Source organism: Falco cherrug, chromosome 4 (assembly GCF_023634085.1).
Source record: "Falco cherrug isolate bFalChe1 chromosome 4, bFalChe1.pri, whole genome shotgun sequence".
Taxonomy (NCBI): domain Eukaryota; kingdom Metazoa; phylum Chordata; class Aves; order Falconiformes; family Falconidae; genus Falco; species Falco cherrug.
This window is the reverse complement of record NC_073700.1, coordinates 1305304-1325961: the sequence shown is the minus strand read 5'-3', so window position 1 is coordinate 1325961 and position 20658 is coordinate 1305304. Positions and strand designations below refer to the sequence as shown.

Sequence of the window (20658 nt, the reverse complement as noted above, 5' to 3'; positions counted from 1 at the left end):
GCCCATGCTTGTTGCACCTTTTGCTAGGATGCTCCAGTGTCTGAATGTCTTGTACCCATCTACAAATCTTATTTTTTCTGTTCTTACACAAGTCCAAACTGCAGCTCATCTCCTTTTCTCATTACAGCCTTTTATATCACTGACAAAACTATTAACTAGCATTGGGCTGCTAACCAGTTCCAAAGGAATTCCCCCCAATGCCACTAGATCATTCATTAACAATTAAATTCAGATGTCTTAATAAGGCAGCACTTCACCTGTTTGATGGGGGCTGTATTGATTTTGCAACACCCTAATTGTTGAATGAGAAATATTGGGCAATACTCAGTCAAACGCCTCTGCAGGGTCCAAATCCAGCAGCACTCTCGCAGTTACCAACAGAGTTACAATTTTGTTCAAGTAAAGAATATCAAGTGCATTTGACTAAGTTCATTAACAATTATACCAGTTTCCAGTTATTATATTCTATCTATTAATGCTTTATAAAGAGAAGGTCAGGCAGGCAGCTCTATCAATCTGCCCAGAGTCACCAGCAGATTGAGCAGCTGGGAAGATTCTGTTTTCTTCTGTAATTTTTTTATTTATTTTTAAATTGAAAACCAGTGGCTTTCTGCTTGCTTTCTACAACTCCCTCCATTTTCCAGCACGGAGCTGACACAGCACCCACCCAAGCCATAACCAGCCGCCTGCCCCAGCGCAGCCCAGCCAGCCTCAGCAATCCCACCGCCACCCACTGCTCCTCCACCTCCTGCCCGACCTTCTCCAGCTTTGTTGGAGCTGAACCGACAGTCCTCTGAATGCGGGGCATCGAGCCGACCACGGCAGCTCAGTGCTGGGATCTGCTTTCCGCAGGGGGAATACAGCATCCCCCTACGCAGGAGCACGGGGGGCAGTGCCAGCAGCCCGGGTTCCGCTCCCCGCTCTTGCTGCACACCCCCGCCGCCGCTCCCACCTTCCCTGCCCGGTGGAAGGGAGATCTGCCCATCTCTCGGCACAAAGCATCGCCCAGCACCCACAAAAACTAACCCTCAGCCCTGCGCAGGGGAGGCGGCTGAACCACCAGGTCACTCGCCACGGAGCCCAGAGCTAAAAACCAGGCTGAGAGATCAACCTGTGCCCAGGTCTGCCCCTCCAGCCGCTAACTGCGATTAAGAAGGTGCAGAACTTCCCTTGTTCCACTCAGGATATGACGCTCACCTTGCCCCTTAGGGCTGGTGCAAACGTTCTGAAAGGCTGGGAGGAGATGGAGAAGGACTAGGAGGGAAAAGCTGACCGAGATGATCAGAAACACGAACAGCACAATGAAAACCAAGGGTCAAAGCCGTTCCTCACAAAATCGAGCTCAGCGGTGTAAGATGTCACAAGCACCTCTGATTTTTTTATGCCTGATTTTTTCCCTTCTGTAAAAATGATGGTTTTTCACTGAAATAACAAGAATTGGGAAGGCTTTAAAAACAAAATCCTATTTACAGCCAAAACACACGTTAGACTGTTTGTTGGTTAATCAGAAAAAAATTATTTGCCCCAAACCTAACTTTCGATGGCACGGCAGTGACAGTGAAAAGCTGTCAGCAGCTTCAGGAGAGATGAAAGCCATACAACGACAGAGCGTTGGTTTACAACTCCATTCCAGTAAATTGGTACAGCCTTCTCATTTGGGAATTCCTAGGTGAAGTCAGGGCCTGTAGAAGGGAATTGCTCTAATTAATTCAAGTAGGTTCATTGGTGCCACGTAAAGCCAAGACCCAAGCTTGCAGCCAGCATCCCAAGAGATGTCAGTGGGTCCTTTTTCACACAAGGTGCTAACTTGGGAGCAATAACCATCACAAGGTAAACGCCACACCATTAACACCTTTGCTATAAAATCAAGTAATAATAATACTACATAAAATCTACACACATGGCTGGTAACTCAAGTCTTGTTCAGGCGTGGTGTGTGGAGGAGTTCAAGAGAGAGCATGTGCATTGGTTTTCTCCTCATTTATTGGTTTTCTCCTGATTTCACGTGCCCCTCCTTGAACACACTGGCTACATCCATCTGCTCAGCTGCCACCAAACCCCGGCAGTGCTCACATCCACAAGGGCTTGGCTTTTTTGGTCCAAGTAAATCTTTCAGGAGCTGCGGCCCTTTTATGCATCTGGGAAACATGGATTGCATCCCTTTCTCTGCCTGGTGCCAGCTGAAATGGGTCCCTGCTCGCTGGGCAACTGATCTAATTACTGTGTTATGGTATATAAAAAGAACATGAATACAAATAGCACCATCACCATCATTTCACAAAGGGCATGCCCTGCTCAGGCTTTCCAAAGAAGAGCTGGGTTTGTCTGTGGAAGAGAGCTCCTGGCTTCACATTTATATCAAAAATAACCAAATGGGGACAAGCAGGTCTTTTGTATTAGCAGAAAGAGAGGGAAAACAAATGACTGCTTACCTGTGGTAAAACCAACGGTGTGAGAAGCAAACAAATTAAAACATGAAAAGAGAGGTGCGTAGACACTCACACCCAAAAGAGGGAGGCTGCATTAACGAAGAAGAATTAGAGCTGCTCAGCTATGAGCAGAGATTTGACCTAGTTGGTTCGACTGAAACCTGATGTGAACATCCACATGACTGCTTCTAAGAATCACTGAATATAACCTATTTAGAAAAAAAAAACCAGGTAGCTAAGCAAAAGGGCAGTTGCACTCTAGGTCAAAACAGCACTGGGTTTGACTCAGAAAAATGTAATTCCTAACACTTATGGGTCGGCATAGGAACTGGGGGGGATAATACCAAATATTAGCTACCACATACTGCCTATCAGCAAGTCACAGTAGAAAATAGGACATGCGACCTTTTAATAAATAAACAGAAAAAGAAGCGTCTGATGTGGAGGGTCTCCAGTTTCAGCGACGTGAACTGAAAATCTAATGTTAGCGATGCCAAAACATCTGCCGAGCTTGGGAGTTTTATCAGTGGCAGCTCTGCAGCTCTAAAGGTGCCACAGCCAACGGGGAATTACGCATCAGACCCTGCCTTGACAAAAAAAGAAGCAATTACAGAATTAAAAATCAGCACCTGCTTAAATCCAAGTGCCCCTGACTTAATTACATTTATGTTCCTGCAGGAAGGAGTTCATGCTGGAAACGTGTGTACTGGATGGTTTAACAACAGCGAATGCCACACAGCTGAAAACAAAATAGAACATATGAAATGCTGACTAGAAACTCTCAGGAAATACTTTATTGGGTGGCAACGCAAGCACTCTTGTGAAAGGCCACAGTCTTTCAGGACTTGCTTTTGAGCAGTGGAAAAACCCTGTTCCCTGCAGCTTTGGGCTCCAGGGCTGCTTTATCCCCATCGAATAAGACGCAGCCTCTCTCAGGCATTTTTCCTGTGACCGAGGCAGCCCTAACATCTGTCTCCTGATGCTGAACACTTGAGCTCCTGCTCAAGGCTTTCACCCAGTCTGGACAAACATTTGGCTCCCTAACCCCCACCCACACACCCGTTCTCATCAATGTAGGGGAACACGATCTCCAGTCCTCTGCCCACCGGGGCAAACAAACCCACCGGGGCTGGGGTTCAAGGAGGGGCAGACACAGGTATAAGCCGCTCGCACTTAATGCACCAGACAAACGACCTTTCCCAGAGGAACTGCGTCCCAGCACGATGCTGCCATGGGGCAAGCAGCACTGCGATGCACGGTGTGCCATCTTCCGCCTCCAGCCCCTGGTTTTGCAGAAGATACGCTCAGCGCTGTCGCCAGCTTTCCCCTTAGTTTAAAATGCAGAAGTCTACGCAATCCACGGAAAGGTAACAAGAACGAGAAGTTTTCCAGATTACATCCATGTCATAAGTGCACGACTAGGTGTGCTGCAAAGTCAAGATTAGGAGAAGCCTCAGTCCACCACAAACCAGTTATGCTCCATCTTATCAGCATCACATCTAGTTCAACAGAATCAGCACAGGCTAACGCATCAGTGTCGCTCACGCTGCTGTACGAAGCACAGCTGTTGAGAAGCATCTTCCATCTTATTAGCTGAATCCTACATACCGAAAGAGGGGTTTATGACTGATTTAAGCTCTAAATAAATATTTACTTGCTTATTTTCATGCCTGCGCGATGCCTTCTTGTAAATGTTTGTGAATCATGATCAGCTGCAGTTGGACTAGATGACAGTTGTAGCTCCCTTCCAACTAAGCTATGCTATTGCTATTCTATTCTAATTTTGCTACATAGCAAGTAAATACTCAATTTACACCTAACTTGGCCCTGGCTGAGCTAAGAGCAATCTCCCTTAGGGCACTCTGCAACATAAAACCAGAGCAAGGGCTGCTCACACCCACCCGCCCGGCATCCCCAAACTTCTCTCCAGAGAATCCCAAGGTCTGACATCTACTAGTCACCCTATGTAGACCACGATGAACATCTGTGCTGTATGCAAGGCAGCTGATCCCCACAGAGTTCAGAGCAGCCTCTATGAACCCCAAGCCCTGAACTGGAGTCAGGGGAGGCTTTTGCATATCTCTCACAAGCCCTTCCAAGCCAGAAAGTCACTGAGTGACCTGACGACCACAACATGCTGCTCTGGGGAGCTGCTCTTTCAGTGCCAACACCTGAAATGTGCAGCCACCACTGTCAAGATCTTGGCCAAGCCCATCAGAGCCACCAGCAACTGGCATGACAGAAGAGCCTGCAGGTGATGATCTCAGTCCAATATGTATCAAAGAGGTTTCTTCTGAGAGAGCTCTACAGGAGCAGGCACACAGAAGGTTAAGAGATGTGAATGGGTCTCCTCCTCAAGTGATACAACTGTTGCTGAGAACATTTATGGTCTTGAACTTCAAAGCATTAAAATCTCTCAGGGATAAGTGGGGTGTCTGATATCCATTCTGCCTTGGTGTCAGGGAAAATCTGTTTCCCCTGTGATAGCAGAAAACTACACGTAAATCTTCTAGAGACAGAGTAGAAGCCACTTCTTGCTCGTGTTGCAATTAGCTGCATGGCAGCAGAGGAGCGGTACAGCCAGCTGCTGGGAGCAGCGGGCACAGATGCAACAAAAGGAGCCCTGGCTTCACCGTGCCTGCAGCAACGCTGTCCCTGGGGTGAACATGGAGCTAGTAGAGAGACCCCCAGGATTTCTCATCCAACATCTGCATCTCTCTGGGCACTTAGTAAGTACCTGGAAGATGTAAAGCAAGGAGGAACGGCAGCTGTTCCAGCGAAAGAGTGCAGTTGGTGGGTCAACTTTGGACCATCAGTGCAGGCGGAGACCAGCCCTGGAGCCTGTGGGGGGAGCTGGAAGGAGAGGAGGCAGCAGGCACCCCAGCCGCTGGCCCCAAGGGTGCTGCCGAAGGGGAGGATGCTCAGCCCACCTGCCCAACTGCAGGCTCATTAAATCCCCCGCCGAGTGCACCAACCTCCACATTAATTCAGGCGAGCACCGGGGGTGGCCACGCTCGAGCGATGCTGCAGGCTGGAGAGTAAAGCAGGCTGCTGCCTGCAGAGCTCCTCTCCTCTTTATTACAGGACTTGGAAGGTCTGCAAGGAATGATGAAGAGCCCTGCCACAGAGATATGGCCCTGCGACCAACACCAGGGAGCACGTAGAGAAAGGGCAGCTGAAATGGTGATAGATGTCCCCAGAAGTCACAGTGAGGTGCAGGCTCGAGGCGTCTCTTCAATGTGATTCCCACCTGACTGTTTGATGTGTGGCCTCTGTATCCTTCCCCAGTCCAACATTGCTGCGAGCAAGTCACTTATGCATGTTAAAAATTAGATAATTTATAAGGGGTCATGACAGTCTTGAAAATATTGCAGGCACCAGAAAGGATGAGTATGACGGGTAGAGTACCCCAGCCAAGAGGCAACCGCTCCCCTCTGCCTCCATCCACTTACATCTCCTAACCGAGCTCTAGCAATTAAATGGTAGAAGAGCCGATTGCCACAGTCATGTGTAACGCAAGACCTTTGTCCCAGCGAAACTAACAGCATGAATTACCGCACTGTATTTATAAAAAGCCAGCAAAGCTAAAAGATAAACCACGTCATGAAGCTAAGGAATTTTTATGGCACAGGTTCATGAAAGCTTATCTTGTAAATCTATGATTGTAACTCCCCCCTCCCCGGAGAGCCTCTCTGATTTTAATTGGCAGCAATACAATCTTTTGTTTAGGTTGTTAACTATTCCCTAAAGCAATGCAGAATAAAGCTGCTTGCTCCTGACTTAGCCCTGTGACACACACACACACACACACACACACACACACGCACGCACGCACGCACGGCACCTGCTCTGAGATGCCAGAAGCTTTCAGTAAGTGACCATAACAGATCCAGCTTCAACCTATTTGCAGGGCTGCAAAAACCACAGACATACACATGACTACTCTAATATTCAGATTTAGTGGGGGGAAAGAAATTAATCAGAAAAAGTGAGAAAGTTTGTTAAAAAGAACTAAAAAGCAGCAGGTGGAAGGGTAAGAAAGGGAAGTTTCCATGGCACCTGTTAGCATACCAGGGCCTCAGGCAAAGCATACGCTAACAAGGAAGGGTTTAAGACATGGCCATAACATGGAAATATAATTAAAAAGTGGAGCAAATAAGGCTACAGGAGTAAAAGTAAAATTTGTATCTAGATGAGGAAGAAAAACCAAAAAACCCCCCAACATTTTGACAAATCAAATTTAAAAACCTAATTCAGCATACAAAAGAATCTCTTAAGAAACAACTCATAAACTGGGCCAAACCAAAAAAGATTTTCTAAGACTTCAGAAATAGGAAATCTGCCAAAGAATCTGGAAAACTGAAAGACGACTGAAATGCAACAGAAATATTTAAGGAATGCAAGACTGTAAAAGAAAAGGTAAATCCAACCTTTGCCACGCTGTTTGCTAAGGAGAAATTTATGAGGGCTCCCACAACCGCTTCATATACAGGTTTAGTCTGAAAAATCAGTATAAGAAATAATTAGGATAAAAATCTAGAAAGAAAGGAGCGGGGGGGGGGAAAGAAGTAAAAGATGGTGAAATAAGGGGAAGCCTTCTTATGGGTTAATAACTGATCACAGTTTAGGATGCCAAAGATGGAGGCAGATGGTCAGGCTTTCCCAGGGAGAGAGGCAGGACCCTGCCATGGGATAAATGGGATATATTCATAAATGGCCTGGGAAGGAGGGGAATAATGAAGGGACAAGTTTGCTGAGCCACGCAAATTCATACAGAGTATTCAAAGCTAAAACTGAATGCAAGAAGCTTTGGAAGGCTCTCCTGAAATGGATCTCTCAGAATGCTGTGGCAGGTGAAATCCAAAGTCAAGAAATGCAGAGTAATGCATAGAAGGTAAGACAACCATAGCCATGCGTACTGATGGGCTCTAAATGAGATCTTGCTGCTATGCAAAGAGTTCTTCAAGCCATTTTGGAAAGTTCTCAGCAAATGTCAATGTAATGCTCATCAACAAATATAGAATGATCTCCAAAAAAGTACACAATTCAATTATTTTGGGAAAAATGCATTCTGGAAAGCAATTCTAAGAAAACAGCAGAGGCAGCCCATTCCCTTGACTTGCTTCTGGCTTTTTCCCCCCCTGGAGAGTGGCGCGAAGGTCCGGTTTCGCAAGGCTCCCTTTTGAGTTCCAGGCTTGATCCAGCCCAGGAGCCAGAGGGATTCTGCAGCTGTTGGCCCACTGCGAGTGCATGCTCTGACACGCAAGCGGTTTGCTGCTGGCACGTAAAGAGGGGTCAATGCCAGGGGTCTGGCCCCACCAGGACAGCATTCACGGTCCTGTTCACAGCACCCATGGGTCCCCATGCTTCTACAAAACCTCCAGCAGCAAGAAGTTTGTATTCAACCATTAAGAAGCTGGGAAGACTGCAGGGCCCTTTTTTTGGATGAGTTCCACCCATGCTCCAAAATTAAAAGCTGATGCAAAAAAATGTATCATTATCCATCTCCGTGACAGCTTGAGTCAACCGAACTTAGCCCGGAACGAGGAGCAACATTCATTCCAGGCATAAAAAATAGGAAGATCCATCAGAAAGAGAAGTGCTGTTAAAAAAGAGGCGGTAATGACATACCAGAAAGAAACCAGCTTGTATTTTTAGAAAAAGGAAAGAAAAGCTCAGTTAAAACTGCCATTTCCAGGAGAGGAAACTGGACTGCCGTGCTGCGGAGAGACAAACCGCTTCTGGTGACTGCAGCGAGCAGCAGCAGAAAAATCCTGACTTTGCACCCCTATTTGTTTGAGCCTTGGCAAACAAAACACAGGACCTACGGGGGTTTTTTGTTTGTCTGTGAAAAACTGTAGCATTTTTATCCACCCTCCAACTGTATCTTTGCACCTCCCAGCATTTTGGCCATCTCATAATTCTCCCTCTAACTCCTCCCCGGGGCCATTTAGGTCCTTGATTTGTTGTGGTGGGTGTTGTTGCCTCAGGTTCCCCGGAGAGCTGACATCTGAGGTGTGGAAGAGCACTCAAGAGAGGATTATTTGGGCAGGGACTCAGGAAACAGTGGTCAGTCAACTCATGCCCTAGCCAAAGAGCTGCAAGCACCATGCACGTAGAGGGGCTCACGGCAAAACCGACGAGCCCGCACTGCGGGGAGGAGAGCTCCGTGTCCAACACGGCCAGGCACCACTTAACGAAAACATCACATGAGGCTGCATCGGTCAGAAACACTTCCCACCTGTGGAAGTTTCTCCATCCCTGACGTTCTCCTCACCAGCACACGCAGTCCAATAATGTCTGTCATTGGAGGCGAGACTGTGGTTGCAAGTCCCTGCTGGGGACACTGCCCCGGGGCTGCCACAGCTGCCTCGCGCAGGACAGGGTCAATGCAGTTGTTTGTGTGTCTTAGATTTGCACCTTCTGGTTTTCAGAGATTTGAATGAGAAGCTCAAATGTGACTGGCAAACCAAACTCAGAATTAGTTACATTTCTGTGTGTTATTCACAACAGGAAAGATAAAGGAAACCCAAAGAATAATACATTACCAATACTGTCAGAGACACTATCAACTTTAATATTTCAAGCTGTTCAGTTAAAATGTACTTTTGAAATAGGAGAGTCGGAAATTCCCCTGCCCAATTCTTTAAAGGATCAAAGGAAAACACTTCTCCAGTGTCTGCAATCCTTTGAGGCGCCTTGTCCCCACATGCATTTCCCTGCCGCACATACCTCAGACCAGAACATTTGTCCCCAAAGAGACTGACGCATCTGCCCGTGTGATATATCTGTCCTCGTGGTCCCATTGAAAGGCTTAACCTTGCAGAAATGGAAGCAGGTGAAATTTAAGGCTGAGAAGTTCACTTGATAAGTGAACCAGGTTTTGGATACGTTGATAAGTAGAAGGCATTTTATTTTTACCCAAAGCAGCTAATTGATTTTGTTTGCATATTTCAAAGGAAAAGAAAGGCATGAAAATTTGCTAATTCAGAGTGTTTGGGACTGTATTTTGAGTTAATAATAAATCAAAGTTAAGTTGTAATTACCACCATGGGTTGGATGAAACTGACTAGTATAGCCAACAGGAATCATACCCTAGTGCAGCTAGAAGATACCTCAGGATGCGGAAGGCAGATAAGTACAAAAACCCTGCCCAAGGGGGTACTTCTTTTGAGTTTTCTCCCAGAGTGATGTTTCCAGTTGCTTTACTTTTGCCAGGTTAAGGCAATTGATGGCACATAACACAGTAAGACGGACCATCTTTTCCAGCCAAACAAGCACTGATGCTCTGTCATAACTGCAGTGTAACCCATCAAAGCCTAGTCTAGTAAAGGGGTAAACAGACTTTACCTGCTCTGAAAGTCACCACCATGGAAGGTTCAAAGGACAGCAAAGGACCACGTGCCCCCTCTGCTGCCTTCCTCCTGCCCAGCCCTCGGTGGTGGGGTCTCACCCAGAGGGAGGAGGGCAGGCGGCGGCTGCCGTGCAGGACCAGCAGACTCAAGGATCTCCACTCTGCGTAAATACGGAAGCAACCCTCTTTCCTTGCGTGCTCCCCAGCTACAGGATTCCCAGGCAAAACATCCACAATAACTTGCAGACAGGGGAGAAAAGGAGAAGGCTTGGAAATTTCCACTCCTTGGGACTATAGAGCTGCCCTAAATACACAGGGATGGCCAGGGCAGCTGCCGAGCCGCACAGAGCGATTTACAGCGGCGTAAGCAGAACCCAGCATCGCCTCCTCACGTATGCCGGCGGCGGGAGCGCTTACGGAAAGCTACCGCTGCCGCCTGGCCCTGACACAGTGTGCTCCAGCACTATCTGCTGCAGACATCTCGCAGGTTCATATCGGAGCAGACGCAGCCCACGGATGCGTTTCGGGAGCAGCCTGACAGCGGTTTCCCCACCCTCCTAAGAGGATTCCCAGCAGAGGAATAGAGGAGAGCAGAGAAGGACCGCAAGGGCAGCGGTCCAAAGGATCACTACCAACACCTGCCAGGTCCATGGAGAAAGCTTGCTGTGAATGAGTGACAAGAAACCCAGAATATGGTGGCTTACCATCGGTGGCCAGAAGATAGCAAAGCTGATGTACGTCAGAGGAAACATGGGAAACGTGCGCACTTCAGGGACAACACGTAGCTGTTGCTGTCCAACGTGCTTGGCTGTTGCTGTGCCCTCTTGCTGGTCCTACAAGGACTACATCAACGGGTCCCACTCTGGGAGCCCAAGTCCTGAACTTGAAATCAACAACACAACAGAAGTTACCATAGACAAGCTATTGCAGAAGTATACTGCAGCATCAAAATGGAAAAAAAATGCTCTAGTCCATCCTATAGACCTGGAGGTTATTGCCAAGTGCAATGAGAATGGTTTAGGCTGTGACCACCTCAGGTGCTTAACTAGATCAAACCCAGCCTGGCCAGGGCAACGCGTGCTAGCATCGCACGGCCCAGCGGCAGCGCAGACACACCTGCAAAAGCCTCAAACCATCAGTGTTTACTCTGGCATTTAGCTGGGAGTTAAGTGTTTGAAAAAAAAAAACACCAGAAAGAAAGAAAAAGAAAGAAAAAACCCAACCAAACAACAATTTGTCTCCCTAAGAAGATTAATAGGTGCATTTAAAGAAATCAGTCTGTAGGCTTAATGAGAAAGAGGCAGCAAAATCCTAAATGTGAGACCTCCTACAGTTTTTCAGTCCAGCTGTACAATCAAATAATAGTTTATGTAACTAGAATAGGAACAAAATAAATTAAAAGTAATTTCATGTTTCAGCAAAGGAAAAAGTACAGTTCGGAGTCAACATGGAAAAAGATCTAGTTCAGTACTGCATTTTCCCCAAGCCTTTCATAAGCTTTGTATTATCAGCTGACTTGTTTTTTTCACAAGAGGAAGGCAAATTACCAAGTCCCTTAAGAACCTATTATATATTTCCAAATTTCAACTATTTCTATTTTATAGATATGTGAAGTTATGAGTTATAAGTGAATATTTTTTTCAGGAGATAAAAGAAGAAAAAAAACCCCACACTGTTTTTCGCAGGCAGCACTCTGGTTTTTTCCACTTAAAAAAAAAAAAAAAGTGGTTAACAGCTACAACATGTCAATTTTTGAAAGTAATTCCCATGCACAATTTCAGCCCTTTGCAGACATTAAACCTCTTCATACTCCTCATGTCTAGACTGATGAAGGAAGCACACAAGCTAGCAGCGGAGTCTCTCTCATCCTGGGGAGCCCATGGCAGACCCAGCGGGGTCTCACAGGGGGTGGTAAAAGGGGCAGGACCCTTCCGAATCCATTTCATAGCTGAATTAGACACATCTCACACTGACTTCACTCCCATGTACAACTTCCAAGGACAAGGTATCCTGAGAAGGAGAACCCCGAGGCCGTGCCAGAAGAGGTCACATACTCCAAGCATCTCCTAACAGAGCTCAAAATCCATAAACAAATTCCAACATAAATCTCCACTTTCATGATGCTACAGTCCAGAGAACACTGATCCTGCAAAGGGATGTCCATCCACCGGCACCAGGCTCGGAGCTCGGCGTCAGCCTCACATCCCTCTGGGCAGCTGGAGAAGCCTGTGAGCCCCCAACACCAGGAAAGACTCAAAACAGGCTAAAAAGCGATATTCTACTGGCAGGCAAGGAAAAAAAAAAGAAAAAAGGCTGCTCCCAGTTATTGACATGTGGCCTCTGAAGGTCTCCCCACCCTGCAATAGCTACAGAGACACCTCTGCCTCCAGCCCCTGGGGCGGCTGCAGGGGGGCACGGCAACCCCACCGCGCCGGCTGAAACACTGAATTTGGTCACATCTGCACCCATCAAGACTTTGGTCCACGGGGACTTTTTTTCTGGCCTTCAGAGGAGCTGTCAAACCCCCACTCAAAAGATATTCAGGGTGGGAAATGGCTTTGTTATGTCTGAGAGACTGCGGCCCTGGCAGGTCCCGGAGCCGAGCGAAGAACGGTCAGTCACACCTGCTCAAAAAACCTCACAATTCAGCAATATTTCTCAAGCAGCATGGATGCATTTTCCATACAGCGTCTCCTTCTCTAGGTTGTGTTACGGCTGTTAAAAAAGGGGGAAACCCTCTGAGAGGAGGGCAGGAGATGCTCTTCTCGCGAGAAGCAGCTAAGCACGCTCAGGCAGCGGAGGCTCCGTGACTCAGGCGTGATGGGCAGCAAGCTGTAGGCAGGAGCTGGCAGCCTGCACCTCTCACAGGGGTTTAGAACTGCAGGACATCCTGGGCAGAAGTCACAGCACAGCACCGAAGCCTGCTGACAAAGAATGATAAAACACTGAGACCCACAGGGATGGCCTCGACAGTCTTCAGGGAGAAGAAGAGCTTCTCATGGGCCAGAGGAGCCTGTACAGAGCTTGCTGCAACTCAAGAAGTCACCGCCCAACTGCGACGGTTTCTTCTGACTTGGTGTCCGTAAGATGTCCCTTCCTTACCTCCTGTACCACCTGCTGTCTGGCTGTGAATGCAGAGGACAGGGGCATAGTGGACAAGGGTATCTCCAAAGGCTTCATCAGCTTCAAGTCCTGACCCACCTGTTAAGGGCTGCCCCATTGTGTCCTGGCCATGTGACATGCCCCATCACCTGGCTGCAGAACCAGCAATGGGTCACCATCGCTCCCTGCTGCAAAACTGGCTGGCCAGTATAGCCCAAATCCAAGTCCTTGAACACACCTGGGCTTGAAGGCATCGTTATCCCTCAGGAAAGCACATGGAAGTTAAGCCACAGCCGCATGTCTTGAACACATGGACTACTGCAGGCAAATCAACGCTGCAGTTTGGCTTTGCAAAGTAGAGTATCTCATGTACGATCCCAGTTGTTACCCTGTTAGCGGGACCATACAATGGGGTGTCTAATGGTGTCTACCATTACAGTGGGTCACGGCCCAGAGGTCTCCCCTGGTCCTGTGCTCCTGCCTTTGCCCACCGGTACCTTACACACCCTGTTACAGCGACCTGGCTCTTGGACAACTGCATCCATCACCAGCCAGCACTAATGGGCTCCGAGCGGAGACGTTCATCTTGGCTGCTCTTGGGTAAAGGTGTAAATGCTCTCCGTAACGTCAGGACACGAGAGGAGGGCAAGGGCAGGCTGCTGAGGAACCTGTGCGCAACGGGCTTTCGATAAGGACTGCTGCTGCAGGAGACACTGAGGATGGGGGTAGGAGAAAGGTCTGGGGACCGACTGGGCAGGAAAGAGCTGGGTTTTGTTGTAGCTTTTCTTAGAAGATACCTAATGCACTTTACCACATTAAATATACACACATTTTTCTTCTATAGACAAAGACCTAGAAACACGACCAAATCATTTTTGACAAAAGAGAACGCACCAACTATTTAATCACATCTTCGGGAGGAATAAAGCCTGTAAGAAGTGCTAATCTGCTGTACATCACAGAAACTATAGGTTGGGGCTGAGGGAGACTGTATATTTTAGGAGGTGAAGCTTTTAAGTCTTCCATGATCATATATCCCACTACACCCTCTGGTACCTTGCTTCCACACTTATTTATGCTCACTGTTTACATACATTTCATTGCCACTTGGCTAGCTGGGACCTCCAAACTCCAGATTTTGTTCTGCTTTTTTAGTCATCACAATGATCTTTTATTACCCTGTGCTGCAAGTCAGGCTGGACAGCATACCATCACTTCTCACCTCAAGCCAAACCATGACTCCTCAAAAAAAGAGAAAGCAAAACGAAAAAAAATTCGCATTCAGACACGGCTTGGTGGACGATGTTCCTCTGCCTCTGAGGAGCTCAGCACAGGCAGGGAGCTGCTGTCTCCTGCACCATCCACCCACTGTCCCATCTGTAATGGGGCCAGGCTCTATCTTCGCTATCAAACACACACCAGTAAGCCATAAAGAGGCCAAGAGTCAGCAAGATACCACTGCCAGCATAGTTAAGTCATCTTTGACATTGAATATGAGCAGAGTACAGGTGAGGAGCCCCCCAGAAATATGCCTTCCAGCCTCGCTGTAAAGCACAGGCCAGCGGTTATAGGATGCAACTGTGCTGCTGCCTCTTGGAGGCACCTCAATAGCTCGTTGGAGGTGATGGGTGTTCTCCGTGAGGATTTATAAAAACTCCTCAGTGTCAGTGACATGAAAAGCAGTACGACATGCCCAGCGATGACTGACAGGCTGTGCAGCAGTGCTCTGGGGTCATGCCGAAGCTCAGCACTTTCAGACACTAAAAAAGACAAAAAAACCCTGCGCCCATAGATTGATGCGAAAATAACAAATCTGTCATTCAAACAGACATTTGGAAATACAGCGACAGCTTAACAGTGACAGTCTCAAGCTCAAGAAAATACGTGCAACACTCATAACAGTTTACAATGTGTGGGACCGGGATGACCATCAGCACTGGCTGTCACTCAACAGCTGAAAAAACCCAAGCAGCACCGCTCATCAGCCAAGATGACACAATTGCCTCATCTCCACATTTATGAAAAACCAGAGTGCTTTTGCCATGGAGCCCAGCTCGCCCCGCTGAGCTACCTGCTTTTAGGAAGCGTCATTTGCACCTTGACTGCCTGTCACATCCTCCATCTCACCCGCTAGGAAATGAATCTGGTATTGCAAAAGGATGACTAGAGAAACACCCTCAGCCAACGGTGAGCACCAGTGCCAGTGCCAGGTGGGGAGTCAGCGAAGAAGGCTGTGCAGAGGCAGGGTTTGCAGCAGGCAGGCTTTATCTTTCTGGCAGGTAGGTGTCCAGATGCACATCGAGTATTCCCCGAACTGGTATAAACTGCAGGAATATGCCACAGCACTGAACACCTGTTTGCACTGAATTGGAAAAATGATGGGAAGCATCAAGTATGTCCTCGATTCACACAGCAGGGAAAAGAAACAGCTTTTATTCGGGAGCATTGGAGACGCAGAAGCCAGCCCATCAGGCTGCTCGGCACAACTTGTGGTGTGGAGGGTCCCACCAGCCCCAACAGATGCAGTCGCTCAGGCTTCAGCACCGCTCCTGAGCATCAGCAGAAGGAGCTGGCCATCGGTACCCAGAATTTCAGCACACCGTAAGCAGCCCTGACATCGCTGCAAACTGTGCAAGAAGGAGCCAAAAAGTCCTCCAACTTTTCAACCAGCAAAAGTCAGCAGAGCCAAGGAAATCAACCCTTCCAAATTCTTGCCCATCTTGCTGTCTGAGCAGAAGCAGGCACCGCAGGTACATCCCGGAGCCTCTTGCACAGCAAAAGCACAGGGTGCTGAGGCATGCCTGCAGCATAACACCCAGGCTGGTGTCAGCAGCGAGAAACCCCAACCTGTGAAGCAGATTGCAAATCTGTGTATTTGTTTTGGAAATAAAGGCATTAATATTTGATGCCAAACATTTTGAATATTGATGAGCACATTCACAGAAGCGGTTTTGGAGTTACTTAAGCATCCAGAATTGCGCCATCTAAATTCAGTGGCCTAACGGCTGCTGTCAGAGCTATCAGAAGTATGCAAAACATCACTTGCTAAAGGGAAGACACGCTGCAGCTGACACTGCCTGCCCATCATGGGAGAGGAAGGAGAACTGAAGCCCAGTGGGGTATTTAACACTGCAAATATTTTCATTTGATCCATTTTGTACACCTTGTTTTACCTGTTATTTTGCTCACACAAGTTTTATGAGCTTGAAACATCACATATCTGTTCTTCCCCGCCTCCCTCAAACCCAGCCTCAGCTCCCTCTTGACCCTCCAAACATCTTTCAGTGAATAAACTAATACTTAGTAAGCGTGGGTGCGTGGCAGTCTTTTCCAGAACGCCAGTTAAAGTTCAGCAAAAGGCCACGAAAAACCTATTTTAATACTTGAGGGTTTCCAGCGATGCCTCTGATGGTAACATCTCTGCACCGTCCTGCTCAGGGTTCAGTCTCTCCGGGGACAGCAGCACATGGGAACAAATACAGAGCTGGCTCCGCAGCCAGGCACGAGCCCTGTCCACAGCCTGGCCTTCCACCACGCAGTCTCGTTTTATTTCTAATAGACATCGACTACTTGTTTCTGCAAGCTTGTGAAAAGTGCCCATTTAAAAAGAAATGGGCAAACTTGATTTATTTTTTTTTATTATTTTATGTATATACTTATTACCTATTATTGCTATGGTACTTATGGCACGAAAACAAGCCTCTACCCAGCAAACGCAAGTGAGCTGCCAAAAGGGCAGAACAGAGCATCTGAACTGCACTGATGTTTTTCCCCTGAAGTCAAGCTATTTTCTCTAATTCGGAGGGCTGCTTCTTTCAGTCCTACTTCTACTATACTTTTGCCCATCACTTTTTTACTTCAAGCTCCACCACTTGCCCCACAGACCGATGCTAAATGTACGGCAGGGTAAAGAGGATCAACACTTGACGTTCCAAGGCAAGCGAAGGCTTCGGGGGAGCTCTCGCAGCACGTGCGGGAGGTGCTAGCACCCAGTACTGGAAACCTCCCTCGGTCACTTCAAGACCTCCAACTTGCAGCCAGCCTACCTTGAAGACTGAGAAATTCTCGGGTATTCAGTAAAGTTGCTTCTTTATTACAGAAAACAAAGGTCCCAGTGGTCCCTGCCGGCACGCCATGGGAGAAAGCTTCCCCTCAACCCTGAAGCCCAGCAGCCAGCCCAGCTGTTGGCAATGTGCATCTCCCAGCTCCAGAGAAAAGCGATGCTCAAAGCACCGCTGCTCCCACAGACAGCTTGTGTGTTTATGGCTGGTCCTCAGTGCTTCCCAGGAGACCGACCCTCTTCCCCTCTCCCATCCTTCAGCCTTAGCTCACACATCCAGGTGTCAAAAAAGTGTCTTTTATGAGCTCCACTCCAGACTGAAAACCTGAATGAATTGCGCATAAATCAGGCACAGACAAATATAATCAGAAGCAGCAACAAAGTCTCTCTTCAGGATACCAGGGAAACCAGGCGCTTACAGTGCTGTGCCCCAAGCCACCTTTCTGAACTTGGGATCATCCCTACTCTGCCATCCAGCCCCTTTTCATCAATCCATCAAGCTGCACCGTAAAATGAGCTTGTTCCCTGCTTAGGGGCTCTCTTTGGTGGAGCAGACCAGGACTCCACTGCCAGGCAGCTGGAAAGTTTTCAGGCTGAATGCATCCGCAACCAATTTGTGTTCCTTTGATCCTGCGGGTTAATAACAGTCCATCTTTTCATCTCCTTTCAGGCAACAGAGGCTCCATTTGTCCAAGCAGACTAGCAGTAACCTTTCCCTCCCTCTTCTGATTCAGCATCACCTTGCCTGAGCACCAGAGCTGGGCACAACCCCCCTAAGTGAGGTTCTAGCAGCACCTTGAAGAAGAGTAAGAAGGGTTCTCATCTGTGCTGACAATGCCCTGCCTGATGCAATCCTGCACCACGCTTGCCTTTTTCAGAGCTGCACCCCACTGGCAGAGCCAAACGGTCTCAGAGCTGAGCACAGCACCCATCTTCCCTTCATCCTCCAGCACCTCTGCTCCCCGGCTGAGCTGCGCCTCACCCAGCGCATGCAAGCAGAAAATCAAAGTTTAGAAATAGTGGTAGACGTTGCAACCCGGTGGGAAGACGTCTCTTAAGTCTCTCTATAGCGTACGCACAGGTTCTTGAAAATAATTGCTACAAATTTAAGCACAAGACCCCAAAACCCAGTGTGCCACATACAAGGTATTCAGACTATTGCCCTGTATAACACAAAGCAAGCTGTGAAAAATTACACAGAAAAGTAACACTACTACAGTTTTTGTTGGCTGGTATACAGATTTAGGTTGCTTAATTCGGAGAAAAAAGATACAGAAATTCACTTTCCCTTCCCTTGTCGCTTGGGATTTCTGGAGCAGCACTTTGTGCACTGCACACTCGCAGCTCGCTCAGCATGAGCTGTGCTTTGCTAAACCCTTCACAGCACCGGTCTGTCTTACCCCACTCCAGCACCTTGTAAAGACGACTTTCTTCCTGAGGCCTGTTTTTTCCTTCGTTTCCTCTTCGCTACCTTAAATGAAAATCCCTCAGCATTATCCCAGCTCCCTGCACCCACCCCGCACTCAGTTTTTAAACACTGGTACAGATCATCACCTTCCTCATCCCACCACAGCTCTGCAGCAGCTTTCACCGCCAGTCCGCAGAGCCCCACACGGCCCACCTCTTTAATTGCGTTAATTAATTGCAAGGGAATGTAACTCCCTGGCAGCAGCTCCCCAGGAGGGGTGGGAGCGTCAGCTCAGCGTGCGAGGGCTCAGGCATGGCTGGCATGACCAGCCTGTTCCCAGCAGAAGAGGAGTGTGGACGGTCAGCACTGCAGGACCGTGCTCCTGCACCCCGCCAGCCCCGTGTGCCCCGGGACCCCCAGCCCCCTGCAACAGCAAACACAGCCCCTGGGCAGTGAAGGGGGAGCCCCGCGGCAGTGCCAAAACCAGCGATGGCAGATCTGCACGGCTCCCTCCGCTGATTTTGTTACAGTGGCCCAACTAGCCCTGCAGGAATTTGGTTTTAAATTGTTACAAGCAGCCTGTGAACAACTTCTCGCTGGCAGAATCGGAAGCAGAGGGGTCCGTAACCCCTTAGCAAGAGCAAACAGGGAAAAACATAAAGACCAAAGGGCATGATTTCACTCAGGGGTGTTTTCTTATGGTCCTTGTGTATAAGATAACACAGATTTTTGCAAGAGAAGCCTGGCTGCAGCTTGGCTACCCTGTAGGATTCCTGAATCCCGCCTGGATGTCACGGTGCAGCCTGCAAGCCGTGATTGCAGCCCGGCAGCTGGGAGCGAGAGGCCAGCAGAGGCTGCAGCCACCGCTCCGGCTGCCGCTTGCACTTTCCCATCCGGAGTAACGCGACGGGCACCGCCAGCACGACTTGTCACCATACGGGCGAGGTGAGCCCGAAGCGCCGCCACCTCGGCCACGCGTCCCCCGCATCCCCCCGTGCAACTTTCTGCTCCTCGTGTTTGTGTTTCCAGACACGGTGGTATTTTAGGATCGGCTGGTTTAAAGGAACAACTCCAGTCCCACGCCCGCTGCCGCTGCATCTCCCTCCGGGTGCCTGGCAGGGAGGGCGGCTCGGCGAGGTTTGCACCAGCGGCTCCCGGCAGGGCCGCACGTCCCTCCCGTTACATAACGGCCGCTCCGGTGCGGTGCCGGCTCCGGTCGGGGCGTCCGCGATCGGGGCCGTGCCCGGGGCGTCTCGCACGCCCGGCGCCGTGAGCCGTGTGCCGCCGGCACCGACCCCCAGCGTGAACCGCGTCCCTCGGTCCTCCCGACCCCGCTCACCCCGCGGCCGCCCCGGCCCTCGCTGCCGGGTCCCTATCCCCCGGGCAGCGCCCGCTCTTCTCCCGTCCCCCGAAACACCGCACCCCTTGCGGGGGGCGCGCTGACCCAGCCCGGCCCGGCCCTCGGCCGCACCGCTGCCCCCCCCCCCCCCCCCCCCGGCGCCCGCGGGTGCTGCCGAGCTGCCGCCCCCCGGGGGACACCGCCAGCCGCGACCTGCCCCGGGGCCTCTGTCACCCCCCAAGCCCCGCTCCAGCTCCCCCGCCGCGCCCCGCTCTCCCGCGGGCTGCGCGCCCCTCGCACGCCCCGCCCGCCCCCCGCACCCGAGCGGCCGCTGCCGCCCGTGCGCCCCCCGCACCCAGCCTGCACCGCCCGCCCGCCGCACCCAGCGCGCCCTGAGCCCCCCGCCCCGCCCCCGCTGCCCCCCGCACCCCTGCCCCGCCCCCGCTGCCACCGCCCCCCGCGCGCTGACCTGGGCCCGGGCGCGCTGCCCGGGAGCTGTCCGCCGCCGCCCGGTGCTGAAGGCGGCGCGGCGGCGGCGGCGGCGGCGGGCGGCGGCGGGGCCCCGGCGGCGGCGGCGGCGGCGGGCGGCAGCTGCCCGTCATCGCCGCCGCCCTCCAGGCTGGCCTCGTTGCCCATGGCGGGCCGGGCGGGACCGCTCCCTCAGCGCAGCGCCGCCTCCGCCGCCATCAGCCCCGCGCCGCCATCGCCGCCTGCCCCCGCCGCCCCGCGCATGCGCTGCCCCGCGCCCGCCCGCCCGCTCGCGCCGCGGGCACCCGCGCCGCCCGGCCAATCGCCGCCCGCCGCCCCGCCCTCTCTTCCCCCCGCCCCCCCACCCCCGCCGGCACGTGCCCGCCGCCCCGCGGGCCTACGCCGGGGCAGCCAATGGCGGCGCGAGGCGACGGCGGGCGCGCCGGGGCGCCCCGCCCCACCGACCTCCCCGGCCAATCGGCGCTCTGCGGTGCCCGC

The 20658-nt window shown here is 50.5% G+C and overlaps 1 protein-coding gene across 3 annotated transcripts in view; it reads right to left on the bottom strand.

Annotated features, from left to right (window-relative positions):
* The window catches only part of BSN (bassoon presynaptic cytomatrix protein), a 96464-nt gene extending 76059 nt beyond the window's left edge, over positions 1–20405 (bottom strand). For all 3 annotated transcript variants that reach the window (XM_055709826.1, XM_055709827.1, XM_055709829.1), the window contains exon 1: positions 20162–20405. In XM_055709826.1, coding sequence (XP_055565801.1) covers positions 20162–20328 — 167 coding nt within the window. In that variant the 5' untranslated portion in view covers positions 20329–20405. The remainder of the gene's footprint in view (positions 1–20161) is intronic.
* Between the last annotated feature and the right edge of the window lie 253 nt (positions 20406–20658).